The following is a 21,596-nucleotide window of genomic DNA, read 5'->3' as shown; positions in this document are numbered from 1 at the left end:
TATACTCTGTTCTGAGAAACACTCCCATTAGTAAGAACCTGCTCAGTTCTAAATTCTTGCCCAGAGGTGGCAGAATCCTTTTCTGGCTTTTATGGTTGAGCTGGATATGTTTACGCTTTCCTTCTTTTAAGTAAAATACAGAACTTGCTTAAATGAATTACACCACCACCATGATCGAAGCAGAAACTTCACTCGATTTAATGTGTATTTATGAACTTTAGAGCAAATAAGCTTGGACAAGGAATTGGGACACTGGGGAATATGTTGAGGTTTATGTAACACTTTTTCTTTCTATACTAGTATAAGTACAAAAAAGGAAGGTAAAATTTGAGGAAAGGTTGTGTGCCCCAAAACATGCCTGTTTCGTCCTGCTGAATTCATGAGAAGCAGATACTATCAGTACCCACAAGCTTCTCCTGGGTTTTGTTGTTGACATTCTGATCTTGAAATAGCATTTTTCACAAAATTTTCAGCTGCTGAATGCAGGCTTACATACATTGCATCCCATTAATTACAGCATTCATGCAATTACAGCATCCATGCTCTGCCTTACCACTGCATATACAGAAGCACTTCCCGAATTTGTTCTGCAGCACTAGAAAACATTTAACTTCTCGATTCTAGGAAAACGAAGCTGAAACAGAGAAACCTGAACAAGAGGAGAAGAAACCCGAACCAGAGGAGAAGAAACCCCCTGAGCCTGCAGCCTCATCTGCACCCCCTGCACAAAATGAAGAGCCGAATGCAGACGCTAAGCCTAAACCACCTGCAGTTATGCACAGAGGAACCACTAATGAGTCTCTGATCATTAGTATGTCTCCATCACCTACAGCAGGGGAAGGAGAGATCCTTAAAGTTGAAGCTAAAGAGAAGAAAAGGAAATAGATGGTGCTTTGGGCTGCGTTTTGCTGAATTCAGAGGGCTAGTGTGACTTGGCTTTTGGGTACAAAATATAGAAGTAGAGGCTACTCAAGAAAGAACCTATCCCAGCTCATCTTCTTCCTTCCCTCCTCTCCTGAGGCAACTGGGCAGATTTGTATACCTACCTCTGAACCTTGAGCCTGAAGAGAGAACTCCTGGTGTAATAGGAATTAGAGATCCGACTGGATTTCAGGATAGCATATTTCTTGGTTGATCCATGCTCTCCATTCTCTCTTACTCCATCTTGTTTCTGCTTCTCCTTTTCCCTCTTCTGTTTATTCTTTCTTTCTTACTGTTTTTCATGGTTGTCAGTTTGCTCTTAGTTTTCATGTCTGTTCTTTTTTATTTTCTTTTCTGGTTTCCCATAGTTGTCCTTTTTCTTGTTACTGCACTACTGTTGCTGAGGTTACTTACGTTTCTGTCGATCTTTCTCTCCCCTCCCCTTATACTTCTAATCAGTTACATGCTTTTGTGATGCTTTTGTGATCAGTATGGCTGAATGCAGAAAGCTGTGATGCTGTGTTCAGGTGTCATTAAAAAATTGTTTAAAAAAACAAAAGCAAAATAAAAAATATTCACAACGGGGAAGCAGATCACGTAAATACTGCCAACTTGCAAAAGCATTTGTTCCAGTTGTCTGTATTGATTCTGGTGAATAAAAATAGAGAAGATATTCTCCCGCAACACCCTGAGGAGTGACCTTAACTTTTGGTTGCTGATTTACACATTTCATCTTCTCAAGGGATTGGGCATTAATCTCTCTCTAAAAAGCGAGCAGTTGCTACAGGCTAACTTTAAAAGAACTTCCTATCTAGTGGCCACTTCAGAAACAAAGTCTGTTTTACAAAAAGCAGGATTTACACTTTCTGGCTCTGTGCTACACAACTCCAACTAACAGGTTGACTGCTCCAGTTGTTCACTTCCATCACAGCCCTCAGCTGATGGTACCAAGCAACCTTACAGGGGCTGAGCTTCATCATACCTATGAACTAAAGTAAATCCTTTATCCAGTGTCACAGCTGAGAGGGCTACAGCTTTAATAATGAGCTGCCAAACAACCTTCTGCATCAGCTCAACACAGAATGGGATGCAGTTCTAAATAAAAGCCCGAAGTTGTGTTTTAAGCTTAATTCTCAAGTACTTGCATTTTTAAACTTCAGAGATGGTTTTGATGATACACACAAACACCTTAAAAAAAAAAAAACACAACACTGCTGTGGTTAACCTCCTTCCCAATAACCCTGAAAATCCTTTTATTCCTGAGTTTGTGTCTCTTCTCTGTCCCTATCCACTCTCAGTCCCCACTGGAAGAACAGTACTGGGAACTAAAACCATTCTCCAGAAAACAGCAAAGAAATCCTAAGGGCAGGTTTCACAGTTCCTCGGCTGACCAGCCAGCCAAGATATAAGAAAAATATGGTGCCAAAATGAAAAAAATCCCTTTGCAGGCTATATATGTTCCTGTGGGCTACGCGTTCTGTTAGGCCTGTCCTATAATGCCTTTGAACTTCTCCAATCATAGGCAAAGCTGGCAGCCCAACCAGAATCAGTGGGAGCTTTGCCTGGGTAAAAGCTAGATGACTTACTCCATATGCTGCATATTCCAAACATTCTGTGACACAGCTGATAGCCACATCTCTCTCAAAAAGAAAGTTCTGTCATATTAACAGTGAGGTCAAAGGCTAACTGCCACATGGGAAGAACCATCTTTATTTGTGTATCACTTGCTATTTGATATGTAAGAAAAAAGGTGCATCTTACTTCTTTCTGCTGCATGACATCATAAAGACCTATTTGTCTACTGCACGTCCAGGAGCATCTCTGTACAATATCAAAATTAGAAATACCGCTAAACTACCTCACAAGTAAGGCCTTCTGCGAGTAGTAAGGATCTATGAATTCATTATAATACATGGTTCTTACATCACTTTTTGAGGAACAGTTTTCAAAACATTACGGAAGGGGGGAAAGCACATAAGCCCCCATATTTTAACATGATGATACTGATGAGTAAAGTTCTCACTGCAGAAGATCTAATCCCCTTCTGCCTACACAAATGCTGTAATGTCTTCAAAAAAACATTTCCACTGTTGACATACTGAAGTTCATCAATCACATACTGACATATATTACAAAGTAAGGTCTGAAACTGCAGCAGCATTACACTGCAGCAACACAGCATCTCTCACGTTGCTGCTTTGCTACAGTTCTTCACATCTTAGGATTGCAAGGGAAGCTGGTCAGTTCTGTCTTCAAAATTATCCAGTCGTGCAAAGCCCTTGAGTTCCTCAGATCCAAAATGAAACAAAAAAGTGTTAGTGCATAAGGTCAAGACTTCATGAAGTGACAGCCATCTGGGTCTTCTCTGACATCTTTCTTCTCTGTTGTTGAATCCCTTCCCAGAATCCCTCCATTTTGGGGAGTGGTGAGGGGCCAAATCTCAACTATTTGTAGGGTTTTCACCAGAAGGAACAACACGCAGCACAAGAAACCTCAAGACATGCTCCTTGTGTAAAATGCGTTACTTTCAGAAACTAATTTTACCCCATGGATTCTTAATTTGTGGAGAAATTGAGTGAACTGCTCTAGAGGACCTACATGATGCATCTTTCAGCATCAAAGCTCACTCAGGTTCTGTATGGCATAGCAAACACACCATGCAATGCTATGTCTCTAGTATGTCTCAGTTTCCCAATAAAGCATCTCAGACTTCACTACAACTTAAGAAACCATAAAGGGTAAAAGGATAATGAGTTTGAAATCTAAAATAAATCTCCATGCCTTTCTACTTAAAATGCAGATTCCCTGTAAAGAAACAAAACACACCCTGGAAAAACTGATGACAAATGTATGGAATAGCATCAATAGGGGAACTCTAACACAGCAAAGAGGATGAAAGACTCACTGCTAAAACCATCCAATTTCAAAATATCTTGATAAAAGACAGTATGTTATGCTTTATGAAATACACAGTGCACATTCACAACCACTGAGTAAAAAGGCACGTTTCCCTCTAATCTGATACCATCTGTTATATATCTAAGCTGCTTAGCCTGTGGAATAGTCATCGTAGTAACTGCAAAAGCAGTGTTCATTGTTTCATGGAAAAGGCTGAATACAAAAACATGACAGAAAAGCAGCGTACTGAAAGTACAGTTTTAATGCATAGCATTGTAAATCAGTTACCTTCTGAACTGAAATACATACAGAAAGTACTTTAAAAAAAACTCTGGTCACGGGTTATTTCTCTGCTGTACATGTATATATATTAAGACATTAAATTGCAAAAAGCTCGATTATGAAGACTGCTATACATCATTTCTATCACAAGGTGGTGCAAGTGACCTACAAGCACATTCACTTGACAAAACTTGGACAATATTTTGCTTGACACACTCAAGCTAGTAAGGCATTTTTTGCATGTAAAAATAAAAAAATGGCAAAACAACAAACTAACTCCCCTTCCCCTTGACTCACAATTTGGTACATACCTAGACTCAGAATACTGCTTCAGCCTAACACGGAATCTTCTAAGTTTTTCAACATGCTGTTAGCTGTATGCCTCTAAGAGAAGTTATATGTGGAAAATGATTCTTGCCACTGTTAGATCTGAAATGTTTTTCTTCTACATAGTATAGAGCACATTGAGAAGTAGGTATCATTGAAATGCTATTTACTTCCCTAAGCTTGAGAAATACAGGAGCATTTTTGCAACAAGAGAATGCATTCTCTGCTCCAGAAATTCAAAGTATGTTAAGAATATCGAAAACCAAGTTTTAGATATTTTATATGCAGCAGATATTTAGTACAATTATGCTTATTAACATACTTGAAAGCATTTAAATGCACTTCCACCACAACATGAGAAAGAATTTGTAATGTAACTCAGAGGCAACATATTTTTGGAAGATAGTTCAGAGGAATTTCAGTAGTATCCTGAATTCCTATCAGTAGTATGTGTCCAGTTAAATGAATACAGACAAAGCACTAATACTGCATCTAGTCATCTGTCTACATGGACCACTTGGCTGTGAAACAGTTTACTGGTGCAAAATCATATTTTATCAGTTTACAGCAGCGTGATTTAGGTTTGGTATAACCACCCACTTCCTTGATTGTAGGAATTTTATGTTGCAGATCTAGCATGATAATTCATTACATATTATGTATCAAGTATTAATACATTTGCATGTCACTGAAAAGAGATGATTCTGTATTTCTATACAATCAAAAACATGAATTTGATTTTAAAATATAGAGCGTGGCTTAATATGAAACAAAATCTTTCTTAGTATTCCACTCCTATAACTATTTAGGACCCGTTTCCACCAAGGAAAAGGCAGTGTAGAATACTGTATTAATTCATAACTGGTAATTAGTCAACTACTACAAAACATTTGGTATGTTTTACAGGATGTGTAAGACAATCTCAATACCCATCCATCAGTGTTAATATGAACTCAGATTTTTGGCAGAATTATACGTGTGGAAAGAGAGCAGAGCAGCTCCAGCAGCTAGAACAAGCACATCCACTATGATCTGGTGCCATCTTGGGTGCACAAGAACGCTAGATTTAGTGTTAGTCCATTTTGTTGTAACATGCTACAGCTAGGTCAAGTAAAATCAGATCAAGCAGATGTCTAAGTCTAAACCACTTCAAATGTGAAACTGCTAAGTTAATGTTTAGGACAGGCATTTTGAAATGATAAATGGGACCTTTACATCCACATGCACTGATAGGATAGGATCAGAACAGATCCTCATCAAGCACTATGCAGCTGGGAGACAAGAAAGCTTTGTCTGTCCACTACACACATACAGCGTGATTTACACTTTAAAGTCTATTGAAAAGAAAAAATGGTGAAAACTCAAGCCAACAAAATATAACAAGTTGTCTGCCCTAGAAAAGCAGTATGATTATAGGATTTGAGCTTAGAGACTTTCTTAATGTTTCCTCTTCCTTCCCAGTAGGAAGATGGGTTTTCTGCAGGCACTTTTCACTAGTGAGCTCATCAGAAAGATTCATGATTCAAAACATAACGATATAAATAAGTAGCACTTTCAAAAACCATCTCTGATAATGTGCAGTTATTAAACAGAACTTTTTCAATTAAAAAATGAATTCCCGCTTCACAATAAGCCCTTGCTCTTTAAAGACAGTCATATATATGACTGTTTTACTTAAACTAAACACCTGAAGTTCCTGTTTTCCAGTACAGATCACACTCAAAACATATCTTACAACCTCTATGGCTGTAGCTTCATAGGCCAACAGTATTTTTCTGAGATGTTAGAGGTTTCCCTCATATTCATACAGCCTTGGATGGCAGGCACTGACCAAAGGCACTGACGTAGTAAATGTTAAGTATGCATACAAGGAAGACTTTCACATTTTGTTCTAGCACTCATGTAACTGTATCACTACTGTGACAAAGTTTTCTTATGGTGGCTTACATAGACACAGAACCCTGAAGTATTCCAGATTTGTTGAAGCATATACAAACTTTGATCTGCTTGGTGGGGATATGTCCTCTTTCCACATCAGACTGGCTTTATAATCACTGAGAACTGCAGTACTTGGTGTTGATACCCACTAAAGTAACTGAACACTCTCACTAGCTGTATTTATCAAACAGACAGCCATTCCAATCCTCATCATTCTCCTCATCCTCTCTCTACACATTCGACCTCTTCCCCCTCCCCCAGTATTACTTTTCAAAATGAAACACACCCACATAAGCTCTATCCCACAAATCAATGGTGAATATTAAAACGATTACAATTTTGGCCCTCAAAAGGCAGACTTCGCAAACTCTCGCAGACAAAAGCTAACAGGCATTATCATGGAGGTGTGCATATACATGTACATAGAAGCACGTCAAGAACAAAGTCTGTAGGTACACCAAGTAAAGAAGGCACAGGGTCTCAGCTCGCCTGCTCAGCCCATTCACTTTGCAGCAGGATTCTTAGGCGGTTGCAATTTGTAGGTGCTGAAGTAGTTCACCACCTGCTGGGGGACTTCTGCCAGGACACACTGCGCCAGAGCTTCTTTTGGAGACTTAGAAAAAAAATGAAGAACACCAAGTATCAGTCTCCAACAACTGTTAAATTAGATCCTAAGACAAGTCTAATAAGCGTCTCTTATACTAGGAGAATTTAAAGTCTGATACCTTACACATGAATTTACAGTGCCCTTACAGGATAGATGAAAGCTTCCCTGTTCTACTGTTTTTACTCCAAGGCAAAATATCTATCAAAAAAATCTGCTCCTTTTTCTAGAATCTGAAAGTATTTGAATAGTTTTATACTGAGTATTGAACCTAATTAATCTACTTCCAAGTAAATTATTCAATAAACATACTCTATATTGATATAGTTGCACTAGAATTAAACAAAACTCTCACCAAAAAAAGAAATAAAAATACAAAGAGAAAAAAAGGTAAGAGTATAATTAACATGGGAAATATTTAAGAAACTAAATAAAATTAGATCATATCAGGGTGGCAATCAAAATAATGAATCTTCAAAGTAATTTGCACTGATCTTATCTTCCCCATCCTGAAGAAATTTTGGATTTTTTATTTTTTAAACCTACTTCTTCCAGAGATATGACTTTTACACCAAACTGCAAAGCCTGTGCATATTTTGGGGGTTGTACAAGACTCCATTCTTTCACATATCATTGACAGCTGCTGTGGCCACCCACAATTTCTAATAAAGACCACCTTTCCAACTTAGGTTTGAATTTTAACACCACACTAAAATGCGACAGTAACCCCCATTTCCAAATGGATACATCCACTAGAAAAAACACTTTTCCAAAGGAAAAAAAAAAAGTAACTTCTTCCTCCCAAATGAAAAACACATTCATTTGTTTAATCAAGTCTGAGGGAGATTTAAAAAGGTCATTCTCCTGTAACAACTTGTCAGAAATGCAGTGCTCAAACCAAGAGTGGAGTTTTTTAAACATGAATCAGCTCACCTGATAGAAATTCTACAGATACTGAAGTCAGGAGTTTTTGAGCATTTGATAAATATGTATCTCAGACTCCAGAGTTCCTTTTAGAGACACTGAAAAGGCTCAGGACTGTACGTTGGATATTCTAGCAAACCCAGCATACCTGTACAGTATTTATTTAGCACATCATTCAGATTACTTACATTTTGGAACTTCCTAAATGGCACAAACTGGACAATGTCTCTGACAGCTGGTTCTCCTGATGAAGACCTAAGAACTCCATTGTCACCATCAAGAAACTCCATAGCATCAAAGTCTGCTCCTCCAACACCAACAATGATAATGGACATGGGCAATTTTGAAGCATTAACTATGGCAGTTCGAGTTTGATCAAGGTCTGTTATCACACCATCCGTTATGATCAGAAGAATAAAGTATTGCTGTCAAATCAATAAACACTGTGTTACGACAGAAAAATAGACAACATGTAGGTACGTGTGCTTAGAAAACGCACACCGCCTATATACTGTTCTGACTTTAAACACATTCATTTCTCTTACTCTAGCGTACAAACATCTGTGTTTTGCTCAGGCTTCTTCTGTACAGTCCGAAGATATTTACATGGACAGCAAAATCTTTTAAAAGAAGTAATCTTTCAACATCCCCCCTCCCAAAAAAATAATGCTGTCCTCCTTCCTTTACTCTCTAAATCCCCAGACAAACCAACAGCTAACCTATTTTCCAAGTATTTGTGCTGGTATAGAAGGCAGTTTACTGGGGTTTTGGACAGAATATATTTGCGAAACTTGCATTTGTTTCCCTTCTGGTCTATTGACAGCTTTATGAAATGCTACCCTTTGCTTCATCCAGATAAAAATGGATAAAAAAGAGAGTGATACCAAGAGAAATAGAACAACCCCTCATTTACTCGGTGTATTCCTAAAATCTAAATATAGATTGAAACACTTTATTTTTTCTTCTGAAAACCAGCATGACAATTTTAAATTCCTTTGTGTCTTCTAGCTGCTTTCTGAAGTTCATTAGCAAGGCATCTGAGACCACCTTACAGCACTTTGGTAATTTAGTCAAGTATCACTTGAGTTTCTTCCATGATACTGCCAGGACCTTTAAAAGTTGGCTTCCTACCTTCTGTCTCAGATTGAACTACTATGAACAAACTAGAACTACAAAGTTTGGAAAACATCAAATACTTTTTGAACTTGTGATCTTCTTTCACTTGGCTTATTTCAGATGATTACTGGACAGCACGAATTCCAGTTTCAGAGGTACTCCCAGTATTCTGATTAGTCTCTCTTCAGTACTTGGATTCCCATCTTTCTACAGATGCCTCCAAAGTAATGGCTATTCCCTCTTCTCCTCTGTTCAAGTACCACCTTTTGTCATTGCTTCAACCCACTCTATTCCTCCCCACTCCAGCAAGATGCCTACACAGAACAACCATGATCAGAAAGTTATGACCAACGGCATGATAGTACATATCACACTGGATTTATTCCTCTCTCCTTACACTTCTCCCATTCTAGGAGAAATAAAAAATCTATAATATGCATTAAATGGCAAGGCAGCAAAATTTCTTCAATACATCCTTTCAGGTAGAAAAAAGGAAATTGCTAGGCATATTGCACTCAAAAAAAGGTCGAGAGGTTTCTAATACTTCCCTAACACATGTATTGATGACAGTTGCTACTGAAAGACCATCAAGGCAAACCTTCCAAATTTCTTTGTATATGAAAATCCACAGCTCTTTTCCAAACTGGTTTTCACAGGTACAATTATACGCAAAAATAGCTAACTTTATTTTCTGATTTTCTATGTCTGCAAGAAATATTTGCTATGATCAATGAGTTAGGATATGCATGGCTTCAGATTGGCTGAACTTGTATGGAGTATTATCTAAAGGATTTGATACTCAAGACTTGCTCTTCATATTTCCTAATTCAGCATCTCACACATGACATGTAAGAGGGAGCAAGGTGGGGAGTGCATACAGCACCTAAAATTTTATAGTAAGGACAGTTCATCACTTAAGTTGGTACCTACATGCCAGGAGCTACACCTACCATTTTCTGACTATCTGATTTGATTTGCTCTCTCAGCTATCTGATGTGAACCAAGGTCTAGTTTATCTTCTTCACTAAGTCACTCTAATATATGACTTGGGTCATAACAACCTGATGCAGCGCTATAGTCTTGGGAAAGAGTGGCTAGAAAGTTGCCTGGCAGAAAAGGACCTGGAGGCACCGATCAACAGCCAGCTGAATGTGTGCCAGCAGTGTGCTCAGGTGGCCAAGGAGGCCAATGGCATCCTTGCTTATATCAGAAATAGTGTGGCCAGCAGGACTAGGGAATTGATTGTCCCCTTATATGTAGCACTGGTGAGATGGCAACTCAAATATAGTATTCAGTTTTGGGCCTCTCAATACAAGATATTAAGTTGCTCAAGTGGGTGAAGAGAAGAGATATGAGCTGGTGAAGGAACCAGAGAACAAGACTCATGAAGAGAGCTGATGGAACTGGGGTCATTCTGTTTACAGGGATGCTGTCCAGATGTGCAGGGATGGGATCAGGAAAGCCAAGGCACAGATGGAACTGAACTTGGGAAGGGATGCAAAAAATAACAAGAAGGGATTCTACAGGTACATTGGTCAGAAAAGAAAGGCCAGGGAGAGTGTACCCCCTCCAATAAATGAGAAGGGAAAACTCATAACGACAAACATGGAGAAGGCTGAGGTGCTCAACAACTTCTTTGCCTCAGTCTTTGCTGCCAGTCAGGCTTCCCATGTCTCTCAAGACCCCAAACCTGTAGGTGAGGGCTGGGGGGGGAGCAAAGTCCTTCCCACTATAAGCAAAGAGCAGGTTCCAGATAACCTGATGAAACTCAACAGGTACAAGTCTGCATGTACAAGTACATTGGACATACAAGTACATGCATGCCCGATGACACGCATCCCAAGGTTCTGAGGGAACTGGCTGATGGAGCTGCCAAGCCTGTCTCCATCATATTCGAAGTCATAGTGGTAGGGAAAAATCCCTGGTGACTGGAAAAAGGGAAACATCACTACTATTTTTACAAACGGTAAAAATGAAGACACAGGAAGCTACAGACTGGTGAGCCTCACCTCTGTGCCTGGGAAGATCATGGAACAGATCCTCCTGGAAGCAATGTCAAGGCACGTGCAAGACAAGGATGTGATCCAGGACAGCCAGCATGGCTTCACCAAGGGCAAATCATGCCTGACCAACCTGACGGCCTTCTATGATTGAGTAACTGCATCAATTGACAAGGGAAGACCAGCTGATGTTGTCTGCCTAGACTCCCATAAGGCCTTTAACATGGTTCTACATGACACTCTGATCTCCAAATTGGACAGAAATGGATTTGAAGGGTGGACCATTCAGTGGATAAGGAACTGGCGTGAAGGCTGTACCCAAGAGAGTGGTGGTCAATGGATCTATGTCCAGGGGGAGGCCGGTGATGAGTGTTGTCCCTCAAGGGTCTGTCTTGGGACCAGTATCGTTTATAACCTTTATCACTGACATAGACAGTGGGATTGAGTGCACCCTCAACAGGTTTGAGGATGACACCAAGCTGAGCAGTGCGGCTGATACAACAGAAGGAAGGGATGCCATCCAAAGGGACCTGGACAAGCTTGAGAAGTGGGCTCATGTAAGCCTAATGAGGTTCAAGAAGTCTAAGTGCAAGGTGCTACACCTGGGTCGGGGAAATCCCAGACAGGAGTACAGACTGGGAGAAGAACTCATTGAGAACAGCTCTGCAGAAAAAGACTTGGGGGTTCTGGTGGACGAAAGGCTCGACATGAGCCAGCACTGCGCTTGCAGCCCAGAAGGCCAACTGCATCAAACAAGGAGTGACCAGCAGGTCAAGGGAGGTGACTGTCCCCCTCTGCTCTGCCCTTGTGAGGCTGCACTTGGGAGTGCTGTATGCAGGTCTGGGGCCTCCAAAACAAGAAGGATGTGGGGTTATTAGAGCAGGTCCTGAGGAGGACTATTATGATGAGAGGGCTGGAGCAGTGAAAGGCTATGAAGAAAGGCTGAGAGAGATGGGGATGTTCAGCCTGAACAAGAGAAGACTCCAGGGTGCGTTCATTGCAGCTTTTCAATACTTAAAGGGGGCTTATAAAAAAGATAGAGAGCAACTTTTTACTCAGACAGATAATGAGAGGACAAGGGGGAATGGTTTTAAACTAAAAGAGGGGAGATGTAGATTAAATACTGGGAGGAAATTATTCAGAGTGCGGTGAGGCACTGGAACTGATTGTCCAGAGAAGCTGTGGATGCCCCATCCCTCAAGTGTTCAAGACGAGGTTGACAAGGACCTGGGCAACCTGATGTGGTTGTCGGCACTCCTGCCCATGGCAGGGGACTTGGAACTAGATGGTCTTTATGGTCCCTTCCAACCCAAGCCATTCTATGATTGTTTATAGTCTTGAGAACAGGACTCTGATGAGTAAACCTCATCACTTCCCACAACTACCTGAAAGCAGGTTGCAGCAAGGAGGCTGTCATTCTCTTTTCTCCAAGTGATAGAGTGATAGGATGCAGGGAAACAGTTTCAAGTTGCACCAGGGGAGGTTTAGACTGGGCATTAGGAAGAATTCTTCACAGAGAGGGTGTTTGAGGATTGAAAGAGTCTGCCCAGGACAGAGCTTGAGTCCCTGTCTCTGGAGGTATTTAAAAGACATGGGGACATAGCACTAAGGGGCATGGCTTAGTGATGGGACTTGGTAGGTCAGGTTAATGGTGGGAATTGGTGATGTTGAAGGTGTTTTCCAGCCTAAATGATTTTTATGATTCTATATATTCAAAGGCTTTAATTAGACTTTAATAACTGTAAAGCACAGCAAGGGCATTGAACAGAAGATGCCATACATTTTTAAGCTAGTATTTCAACTCTGATGAGTTTGTTCTGTTAATTTATGAGAGAATCTTTGTGCACAATCTGCAAGAATAAGTTAGCTTTTTTATCTAGCTTCAAAGGTATCAAGCACCAAATCACAGGGTAAATGGCCAGCTGTCAAAACAGGTACACTTACAAGCTTAAAAGAAAAACAGTATAAGCCAGAATGGAAAGAAAAAAATATGCACACTATGGTAAAGAACTTACAGATGCTGTTTGCTGCTGTGTAGCTGCAGCAGCAAATCTTGCCACATGATTTATAATTGGAGAAAAATTGGTTGGCCCATATAACTTCACTTGAGGAAGACAAGCCCGATATGCATCAACAATGCCTTGGATTCCTAGAGAACATAAATAGTTTCAACCTAATTTTTGCATATTAGAATTAGGATATTTTGATGCACTCAATCTTCCTAAAAACACTATGTATCAGTTATTTAAAATAACGATGCAAAGATTTAAAACCAACCATGATGAATCCTATGATGAAAACATAAATGATTTATAACCAATAGAGGCCTTCAGCTTGACCAATGCTTAACGTGCTTGGCTTTACAACAAGAATAGAAAGGCCAAATACTGTACAGAAGTATATGTAGCTGAATTGCAACAGTTCTCTTCAGCTGGCATCTGGTGGTAGTTAGGAACATGATCAGAGAGGCCATGCTGACCAGGCTCTAGCAGCATCATACTAAAACTAGACATTCCATCTTACTCCTGATTTGGATTAGAAGTTGCATGACAACGTGAGAGAACTGTTCCCAGTTTACCTGCACTGGGCCCTAGTTGTTAAAATCTGTTTTCCCAGGTAATTTCAGAAGAGAGACCAAATATTACTTCTAATAACTAAGATATACATTATGAAATTGTTTTCTGCTACATGACTAATCTCATCTATTTAATTGGAGCAACATGCTTCACAGTTCACGTTTCAAATTATTTTTTTTAAATCTTTTCATGTAAGATATTTTATTCTCTAAGTCTGATGTTACTTTGGACTTACCATTACAGAATGGGTTTGATGGGTTAAAATTCAATGGGAACTCATGTGACACCTGTTAATACACAGAAGACATAGTCAGGACGGTATATACAATCCTCTCCTGAAGTAAACGTTTAGTTGTTTTATGTAGTAGAATTACATATTCCATTACCTGAAAGGAAGGAGGAATCTGTGCACCAAATCCGAAGGCTGGAAACATCTTATCTCTAAAAAAGCAATTTTCAAGAAAATGAAGCAAATGCTTTCCTTTAAAAGCTACCATAGTTCCGTAAGTTTAGTTAATCAGTGCCGCTTTTGATTATTAAAAATACTTTTGATCATTAAGAACTACAAGGCAAAATTAGGTGGAACTTCTCCCTGTAACTTAGTTTCTAGGACCAAAACCATTCTTTAACATCAAATCGGCAAAAAATTGAGCATTTATTTAAATTAATGCTGCTCTTTACATCACAGATGAAAAGCCTTACTTGTCCTGCTGTAAACACAAGATTCTGCTTGTGATTATGTGATCGTGCAGTGATTACAAAGTCTTTTTTTAGCTCTACATTCAGCTCAGAACTTTCATTTTTATTTATGTTAGCATCTTCAATACTGGCTACCACAAAAATCTACACATACTTTTAAAAATATTTAAATAAAAAAATAAAACTTACGTATCATAATCCTGAATGACCATCCCTACAGACCAAATTGCTGTTAGGTATTCATTAACTCCATTAGGGCTGAGGTAATGAAGGGAGTCTGGAGAGCGCGGGTCTCCATTCGAGCCTGTAAAGTCTATCCCCACCTGTCAAATAGAGTATTTACAACAAACTGCTGTTAGAGGTGAAATTATGCTTCTAATCTCTGACAAAGCTAAAGTGAAAACCACAAAAGAGTTATAAAATGTTGTTACAAAAAATATTTAATAGGCACAATAATTAAGATCCGAGTTTCTTGTAATCTTAGCCTTCTTAATGCCACCACAAAACCAGCAGAAGCTCTGTATTTCTTGGAAGCATTGAAATTACTTTCATCTGTCAGGTTTTGCCTGTATTTACTTTAAGTTACTATTCACAACAGCTCTTCAACAGTTGTGAAAGTTAACTCCTGTTTCTTGCCATACACATCTTTCCTCTCAGACATACAACTAGGCAGACCCAACAGATGCCTAGAAATAGTTCTCTCTCTGACTTCAAGAGGTCATCTTCTCTGTACTGGTGATGAGACATGTTACTAGGGTGAAGACATTTTACTGCTATTTGTGCAGCATTTAGGTTTACGAATTATACAACTTAGAAGCCAGACACAACATGAAAGCTTCTCATGACATCTATTATGAAAAAAAACCAACCATGAATTATATCTGAACACCACAGAACTGTAAATTTCTCCTTGGTCTCCTTCCACACAGCTCTGCCAGTTGCTACTGAAAATAACCAAAGGTTCAGACCTTTGTACCAGGAGTAAAGAAGGTTTTTCCTAAAAAACTAGTTAAGACTGGCAAAATGGCTTCTCCCCCCCTTGCATTTGCTTTACATGGCAAGGTGTTTGCAGCAGGGGGAGCTGAAGGGTTGGCAGGTATTTTTTTTTTAGTTTTATTTATGTTTATCACTACCCTACCATATTTTCAGTTGGCAATAATTAAACAAACCTTCCCCAAGTCAAGTCTGTTTTACCCATGACTGTAATCAGTGAGCTCTCTCTCCCGTCTTTAGCTTGACCCACAAACTTTTTGATCTTATTTTCTCCCCCTGCCCTCCTAAGGAGGGGAGTGAGACTGTGGCCTGGTGGCCAGCCAGGATTTAACCCTCCACACCAAAGAACAAAATAAAAACACAATCAAATAAAGAGCGCAGGCAATCAATGATAAAGTTCAGTTTGCTCCAAAAATTCAAAAGTTATATTATATAAATGATTTAACTTACTGTGAAATTCAGCTGACACCCACCCATGATGTAATCCAGGAATGTGCATTCTACTATGATCTAAAAATAAAAGTCAAAGATGGAAATTAACTTTTTTTTTGGAAGGGAGAACAATAAATATTACAGAAGACACTTTTGGGGTTCCAGATTTCTTATCTTTACCCATTAAAATCACTACTTTTACTCTATCAATGCGTCTCCCACTGCAGCGAGGATACTTACAGTGCATACCACCAGCTACTCTTTGCATCAGAATCAGGGTTCTTATAAAATAACAGGCAGACAACATAGCAGCTCCAAAAGCACCACTGTCTTAATATGTCATTTTATAAATAAACTTAGCAGATTGTGATTCACCATAAAAAAGTAAGTTAGGAACCACAATGTTTCAGGAACCACCTTACAAATTGGTAAAGCAACCTTTTCCATATAGACAGCAACTTCAAGAGGGTTGGGGGGGGGGGGGCAGTCAAGGACAGGTGTGATTCACATGTAAATCTCTCTCCTTATATGAATCAGAGTACTTAAATGTTTATTATGTCACTTTCAGTCGCTGTGAAGTTTCTCCTAGTAATACCTTCATCCTCAAACTGTAAGAAAGTTAAACACTTAAAAGCAAAGTCATACTATAACATTACTGACCTCACAGCGCTTAACGCTCACAATGCCAGAGTTTTTATAGTTTTTTTTCTTCTGTCTTTTCTTTTCATTGATGCACTCAAATTCAACCTGCATGGATGCAAAAGAAAACAACAAAACATCATAAATATGATTTATGGGACATATTCAAAAATTTTTCATTCTAGGACCCATACTTTTGGCTTGTATTAAAATGCATTTGTTTTACTATCAAACCAAAGTAAACCCAGCCTGCCCAAAATCAGAAAGAAAAATCCCATCAAGAAACTGATAATCCTCTCTTACAAAGGAGATTACAAAAAATTTTGTTTAGGCAACTGTGTATATCCGTATCATTTTCTCTCTGAGGATCCTACCAACAACGTTTTTACTAAGGGCATAGCAATTCAGGCAAATCATCACTTTTCCCAGCAGCTGTGGCAGTAACATAATGAAACAGAACGTATGTTTAAGCTTTCCAAAAATCATTTCTTCAGGCTTCATTAACTAAACCAATATGTTAACCACAAAGCAGGATCAGCAGCTAGCTAGGTTAAGCAAGTAGTGCCATCATGCAGTCACTACGGCACAATCCAGCGTGTTTGGTACATAAATAAGTCTGAGCAGATATCCCAGTTGTGCCTTCAGACTGTCTGCCAGAAGCAGGTTCCACTGCTTTGGTTTAAGTTAAAGTTTAAAAAAAGTGATCTTGCAATTAATATCAAGTAAAAAAAGGGACAGAATGCATTAACAATGTTAGCACTGGAGAAGTCTGTATGCCTCTTCTTTACATTCCTTAGAAAATGAATCTTCCACAAAGACAGCTGATGTCAAAATTGTGGGAATAGCTGAAGAACACACTTGGAACATACAAACTCAAATGCCAACATATATTGGAAATATTTTACAGACCTTATCAAATAAATCAGATCACATGGGATTACGGATTAGCTCCTTTTAAAAGTAGAAGGATCCTTCAGCACATTACTTGTACTGTCTTATAATCTTTGTCCAACCTTACTGACACAGAGATAAGTTACTACGAACAGGCACAGCCATCGTTCTCACGAAAACAACTGTCCTAAAGCATTTCCAAAAACAGCACAGGAAGATTATCACTTAAAATATATATATTTTTTTAAATTCAAAATAGATTTCACCTATTATGCTACTACGGGAAAAATGAAAACAGGTATTTGTATTCTCAGACAGCCTCCACATAACCGTGCTTCACACTGCTTGGGAAATGACAATCAGAGTTCTTTCCAAAAACACGTTTGAATATGTGAATGTACAGAACCCTGCTAGGTGTGTTCAATTTATGATACTGCTCTCTAAGAAAAGCGCAAGTAACATCAATAACAGCATGGAAAGCGAAACTGACAGCATCTGGCTCCTGAAAATCTAGAAAGTGAAAAAAAAACACTTAAGAGCTCCAAATTGCCAATAAATGCACAATGTGTCTAATAAACAGTAACCAAAATTCCTTGCAAACAATACAAGCCATTAATAGGCATTAAACTGAACCCTCTAATTAAAAATGAATTCAGGAACAGACATCAACAAAAAAAGCACGGCAAGGCTCTAAGCAACAATCAAAAAAGCTACAGCTAAAGGCTCTCATTATCAACAACTCTGAAGAATTTAGTAAAAATACAACACTCAAGATGTCAAAAAAGTGTAAGCAGGCACTCAATATATCTAACTCATCTTCAATTCAGGAGCAATTCTGCAGGTTTTCAGAATTAAAGGAAAAATGGTAAAATATTTTGGCAACATACACGTCCATAAAAGCAAAGACTTAATGTTAAGGTTGCTAATGATTTCTTTCACTTTTTCAAGTGGATACTGTTTATTACAAGCTCTGCAAATTGTTACTGCTTGTCAGAACACAGAAAGAAATTTCACTTTAAAGAAGAGCCAGCTAACGCAACACATCAAGTGCAGTTCTATGTAGTAATTATAAATGTTGAAGTTTTTCCATACTCACTAAATTAAGTGCCGTACTTTAAGTTGTTTGATTTCTGTTTTCTTTGTTGTTTTTTGTTTGTTTTGTTTGGCTTTTATGATTAATGAAATTCATTTGTGATGATGGTTGGGTATTTAGATATATAACATTTATAAAAACACTAACCAAGACAGGAAAGCGGATTCACATTGTAAAGCCTCAGTCAACAATATTACTGTAGTTGAGGCTAAGCTGTAGCCTAATTTAGGTACCAGAAAACTGAGTGATGTAAATTTTGTTCCAAAACGACTAAAACAGCTTATCAAAAACATACAAGCAGCTTAGACTACGTAACACTTACAGGTGAAGATCGAGATGCTTCCTTCAGTTTTGACATCGTGGTCTGAAAACTTCCTATGAGATCATGAGACCCATCACCATCGTAGTCATAGCACTCAACCTAAAATGAAGCATTATTCGGTGTTAGCAACAGAAATGGGCCTACCAAAGCAATAAGCTCTACAGTGACATTTTAACATAAACCTCAATGTCCAAAACATTCCTGGAACTCTTACATCATGGAGTTTTTTCTTGTGCTGCAGTCTTAGGGTTGCATAAGCATTTAATGATTATGGATTATGATTGGGTAAAAGAATTTACCCAGCTGATCTGCCACTGAAGTGGAGGACAGCTGAGAACACTAAATAGTGTCAGGTCTCAAGACTAGTATGTAACATTAATTATATCGAACTACATTTTGGGAGCAAGGGGATATTAGGAAGAGTAGAAAAATGATCTATAGGCCTTCTACTGTCATCATGGATTCGGAGGTTTAATTTTGTGGAGGTCTTAAGCAAATTTATCGTTGAGCATCTTGCTAAAAATTCGCCAAATCTGTTAGCAATCAGAAGAGTTTTATTAATACTTGAATATTACTTTATTAAACTCCAAGATAGCTTATAATTTTTAAGTATATGAAGCTTCAGCCAAAAATCTAGAAAGGACTTGAATTTTCCTTAAGCTTAGAAAACTTAAACAGTCTTTATGATCCACACTTCATGAATGTCAACTAAAAATGAACGTTCTTGCCTGGTTTAATGGTAAGACTGCCCTATTCGAGCAATTCATTTTTCAACATCCCATCCCACCAAAGAAGGCAGAACAAGGGAAAAATAGGCGTTTTTTTCTGTTTGAGAATCTATCAGTTTAAGTGAGCATAATTTTACCACCATTACTTTCATCATAACGTCCTCGGTTTTTGAAAGCTCAAACTTCAAACATTCTCCAATTGCCTAAGTAAAAATCCGTGTATTTAACTATAACTGCATATGCTATTCAGAATTGCATATGCCATTCACTTCTGATATTTTATTTCAGTTTTACAACACAGACATGCTAGTTAACTTTAATTAATCAAATCACATAAAAATAAATTAAAACAAATTAAAATACTAAAAAACAATAGTCTAAGAAAGAACTTCCCATTATTTGGAATCAAAACATAAACCTCAAGAATTTTTTTCCTGAATAAACATATACATGTAAATAATATATATGTGTATATATATGGCTTAAACTGAAGTATTGTTTTCACATCTTTCTTTCAACACTGAAAAAAGACTTGTTATATTTGAGAAACAGTTTAATTGCATTGGTCACTTCATTTAGGAATAACAAAGAAAAACAAACAGCTTTAACATATATTTGAGCTTCTGAGAGAAATTAACTTTCCAGAAACAAGCAGTAATGTTGAAGTACAAAATACGATGTGTACATTGCATATTCTACACTGTGGAGAGCATGCCTCTACGTTGTTGTTTGCACTACTCCTACAACACTTCAAATGCACCAATAAATAAAATGCATGCACATGCACTGAATAGCAACTTCAGTCTCATTCGCAGTACCAACAGATTGATCCTCATGGCGGCAGATGGTGTGTAAATTCTTTTGAACACCATAAATAAGCCAATCAAATACTCAGCCAAGCGCTTCGGTAGCTGAAATTTAAAACTGAAGTCATTTCTTGAGCCAAAAGTCGCAGTACTTGTTCACAGTTGGATAAGTTATTTCTTTTTCTTTTTAAAGGGATTCAAGTTTGTCTTGCTTGATATATTTGATCGATCTAACCCAATTTTCAAAACTTCGTCCAGACAAGACAGAAACATTTCTTTTGTTCCATGTATGCTCTCTTGCACACATGATAACACCAGGGAACCATGTGGTAAAATTGCACATAAATTTTCCCTAGCAGAACTAGGCATTCTTGCTCTAGTTGAAAGGCTCACATTTTCGGCACAGAAAGGCTTCAGTGACTGCAAACACACACACAAGGAACGCAGCAATAAATTGAGAAGACAATCAACATGGTTTGTGTATGCTGGAAATACACAAACTAAGCCATTAAATGCATGAAAAGCCACTCATTAGGGAAAAGCCATTGTTTTTACTTACTATGACAAATAGCCCATTACGTATGCAACTGTGCACGTATAAAAGTGTTAAAGCATTGTTTAATTCTTCATTTATATTATGATACAATTCTGTTTGCATTTTGATGTTTGAAGTGATAGCTACTGGTTTTCTAAGTTAAGACATACCAGAAGCCGCAATTCAGCCTCTGTCTGTCTGCGAGCTGACAAGAACTCCCAACTAAAATTTATTTCCTCTGGAGATAAACCTACACTTATGAAGTAAGATTCCAGAGAACAGCTTTTATTAAAACAATTATAGAGTTGAGAATAACTTCATCTTAAAAGAATTATTTTAATAAATGGTCTTAGTTTTAGCAGGGCTGTTTACTGAATAAGAGAAATATGTTTACAACAATATATGGCAAAGCAAGAGCTGTCACAGGTATTTCAGGGAAAGAGGAAAAAGAAAGGAACAGAAAGAAAAAAACAAAGCAGCAGCAAGGAAAGCGGGTTCTGAGGTTCTGGGCTTGTGAAGTCGTTCATTAGTCTGCTCTGTAATTACGTACTTAAATCTATACAGGTGCTTGTAACACCCGCATCCCTGTGGCTGTTAAGCATTTTCCAGGACTGCCTCAAGCCATGTGACTAATACCTGCCACATGCAGTTCATGCTCTCATTTGCTTTTTCCCAGAGAAAGAACAGAAAGTATAGTGGTTTGTTGTTGCTTTTGCTTTTTTCCAAATACTAAAATATCAGGTTTCTAACGTGCTCATATTAGCTTATAAATGATATTTTGATTGGTTACTTAGCTTCAATTCCATCCCTAAACTAAAGAAATCCCTGAAGAAAAACATTCAGAAGTTAAACACAGTTTACTCAAGGTAGGA

General features: G+C 38.3%; 2 protein-coding genes and 1 long non-coding RNA gene across 6 annotated transcripts in view; 1 reads left to right on the top strand and 2 right to left on the bottom strand.

Moving 5' to 3' along the window:
* Positions 1 to 6,445, top strand: part of CNGB3 (cyclic nucleotide gated channel subunit beta 3) — a 39,602-nt gene extending 33,157 nt beyond the window's left edge. Inside the window, exon 16 of the mRNA XM_040547777.1 lies at positions 625 to 6,445. Within this exon, the coding sequence (XP_040403711.1) occupies positions 625 to 885 (261 nt within the window). The 3' untranslated portion in view covers positions 886 to 6,445. The remainder of the gene's footprint in view (positions 1 to 624) is intronic.
* CPNE3 (copine 3) overlaps positions 4,066 to 21,596 on the bottom strand; it is a 31,546-nt gene continuing 14,015 nt past the window's right edge. For all 4 annotated transcript variants that reach the window (XM_040546279.1, XM_040546281.1, XM_040546283.1 and 1 more), the window contains 9 exons: positions 18,656 to 18,754; positions 16,371 to 16,457; positions 15,729 to 15,788; positions 14,475 to 14,608; positions 13,973 to 14,027; positions 13,822 to 13,873; positions 13,026 to 13,159; positions 8,083 to 8,319; positions 4,066 to 6,979 (listed from right to left, as the gene is read on the bottom strand). In XM_040546279.1, the coding sequence (XP_040402213.1) occupies positions 6,869 to 6,979; positions 8,083 to 8,319; positions 13,026 to 13,159; positions 13,822 to 13,873; positions 13,973 to 14,027; positions 14,475 to 14,608; positions 15,729 to 15,788; positions 16,371 to 16,457; positions 18,656 to 18,754 (969 nt within the window). In that variant the 3' untranslated portion in view covers positions 4,066 to 6,868. The remainder of the gene's footprint in view (positions 6,980 to 8,082; positions 8,320 to 13,025; positions 13,160 to 13,821; positions 13,874 to 13,972; positions 14,028 to 14,474; positions 14,609 to 15,728; positions 15,789 to 16,370; positions 16,458 to 18,655; positions 18,755 to 21,596) is intronic.
* LOC121064585 lies at positions 8,806 to 13,019 on the bottom strand. Its single transcript, XR_005816558.1, has 3 exons — positions 11,796 to 13,019; positions 11,251 to 11,256; positions 8,806 to 8,818 (listed from the first exon to the last, which is right to left on the bottom strand). It is a non-coding gene; the product is annotated as an uncharacterized LOC121064585 (long non-coding RNA).

This window comes from Cygnus olor, chromosome 2, assembly GCF_009769625.2.
Source record: "Cygnus olor isolate bCygOlo1 chromosome 2, bCygOlo1.pri.v2, whole genome shotgun sequence".
Classification (NCBI taxonomy): domain Eukaryota; kingdom Metazoa; phylum Chordata; class Aves; order Anseriformes; family Anatidae; genus Cygnus; species Cygnus olor.
This window is presented reverse-complemented; position numbering and strand designations above follow the sequence as displayed.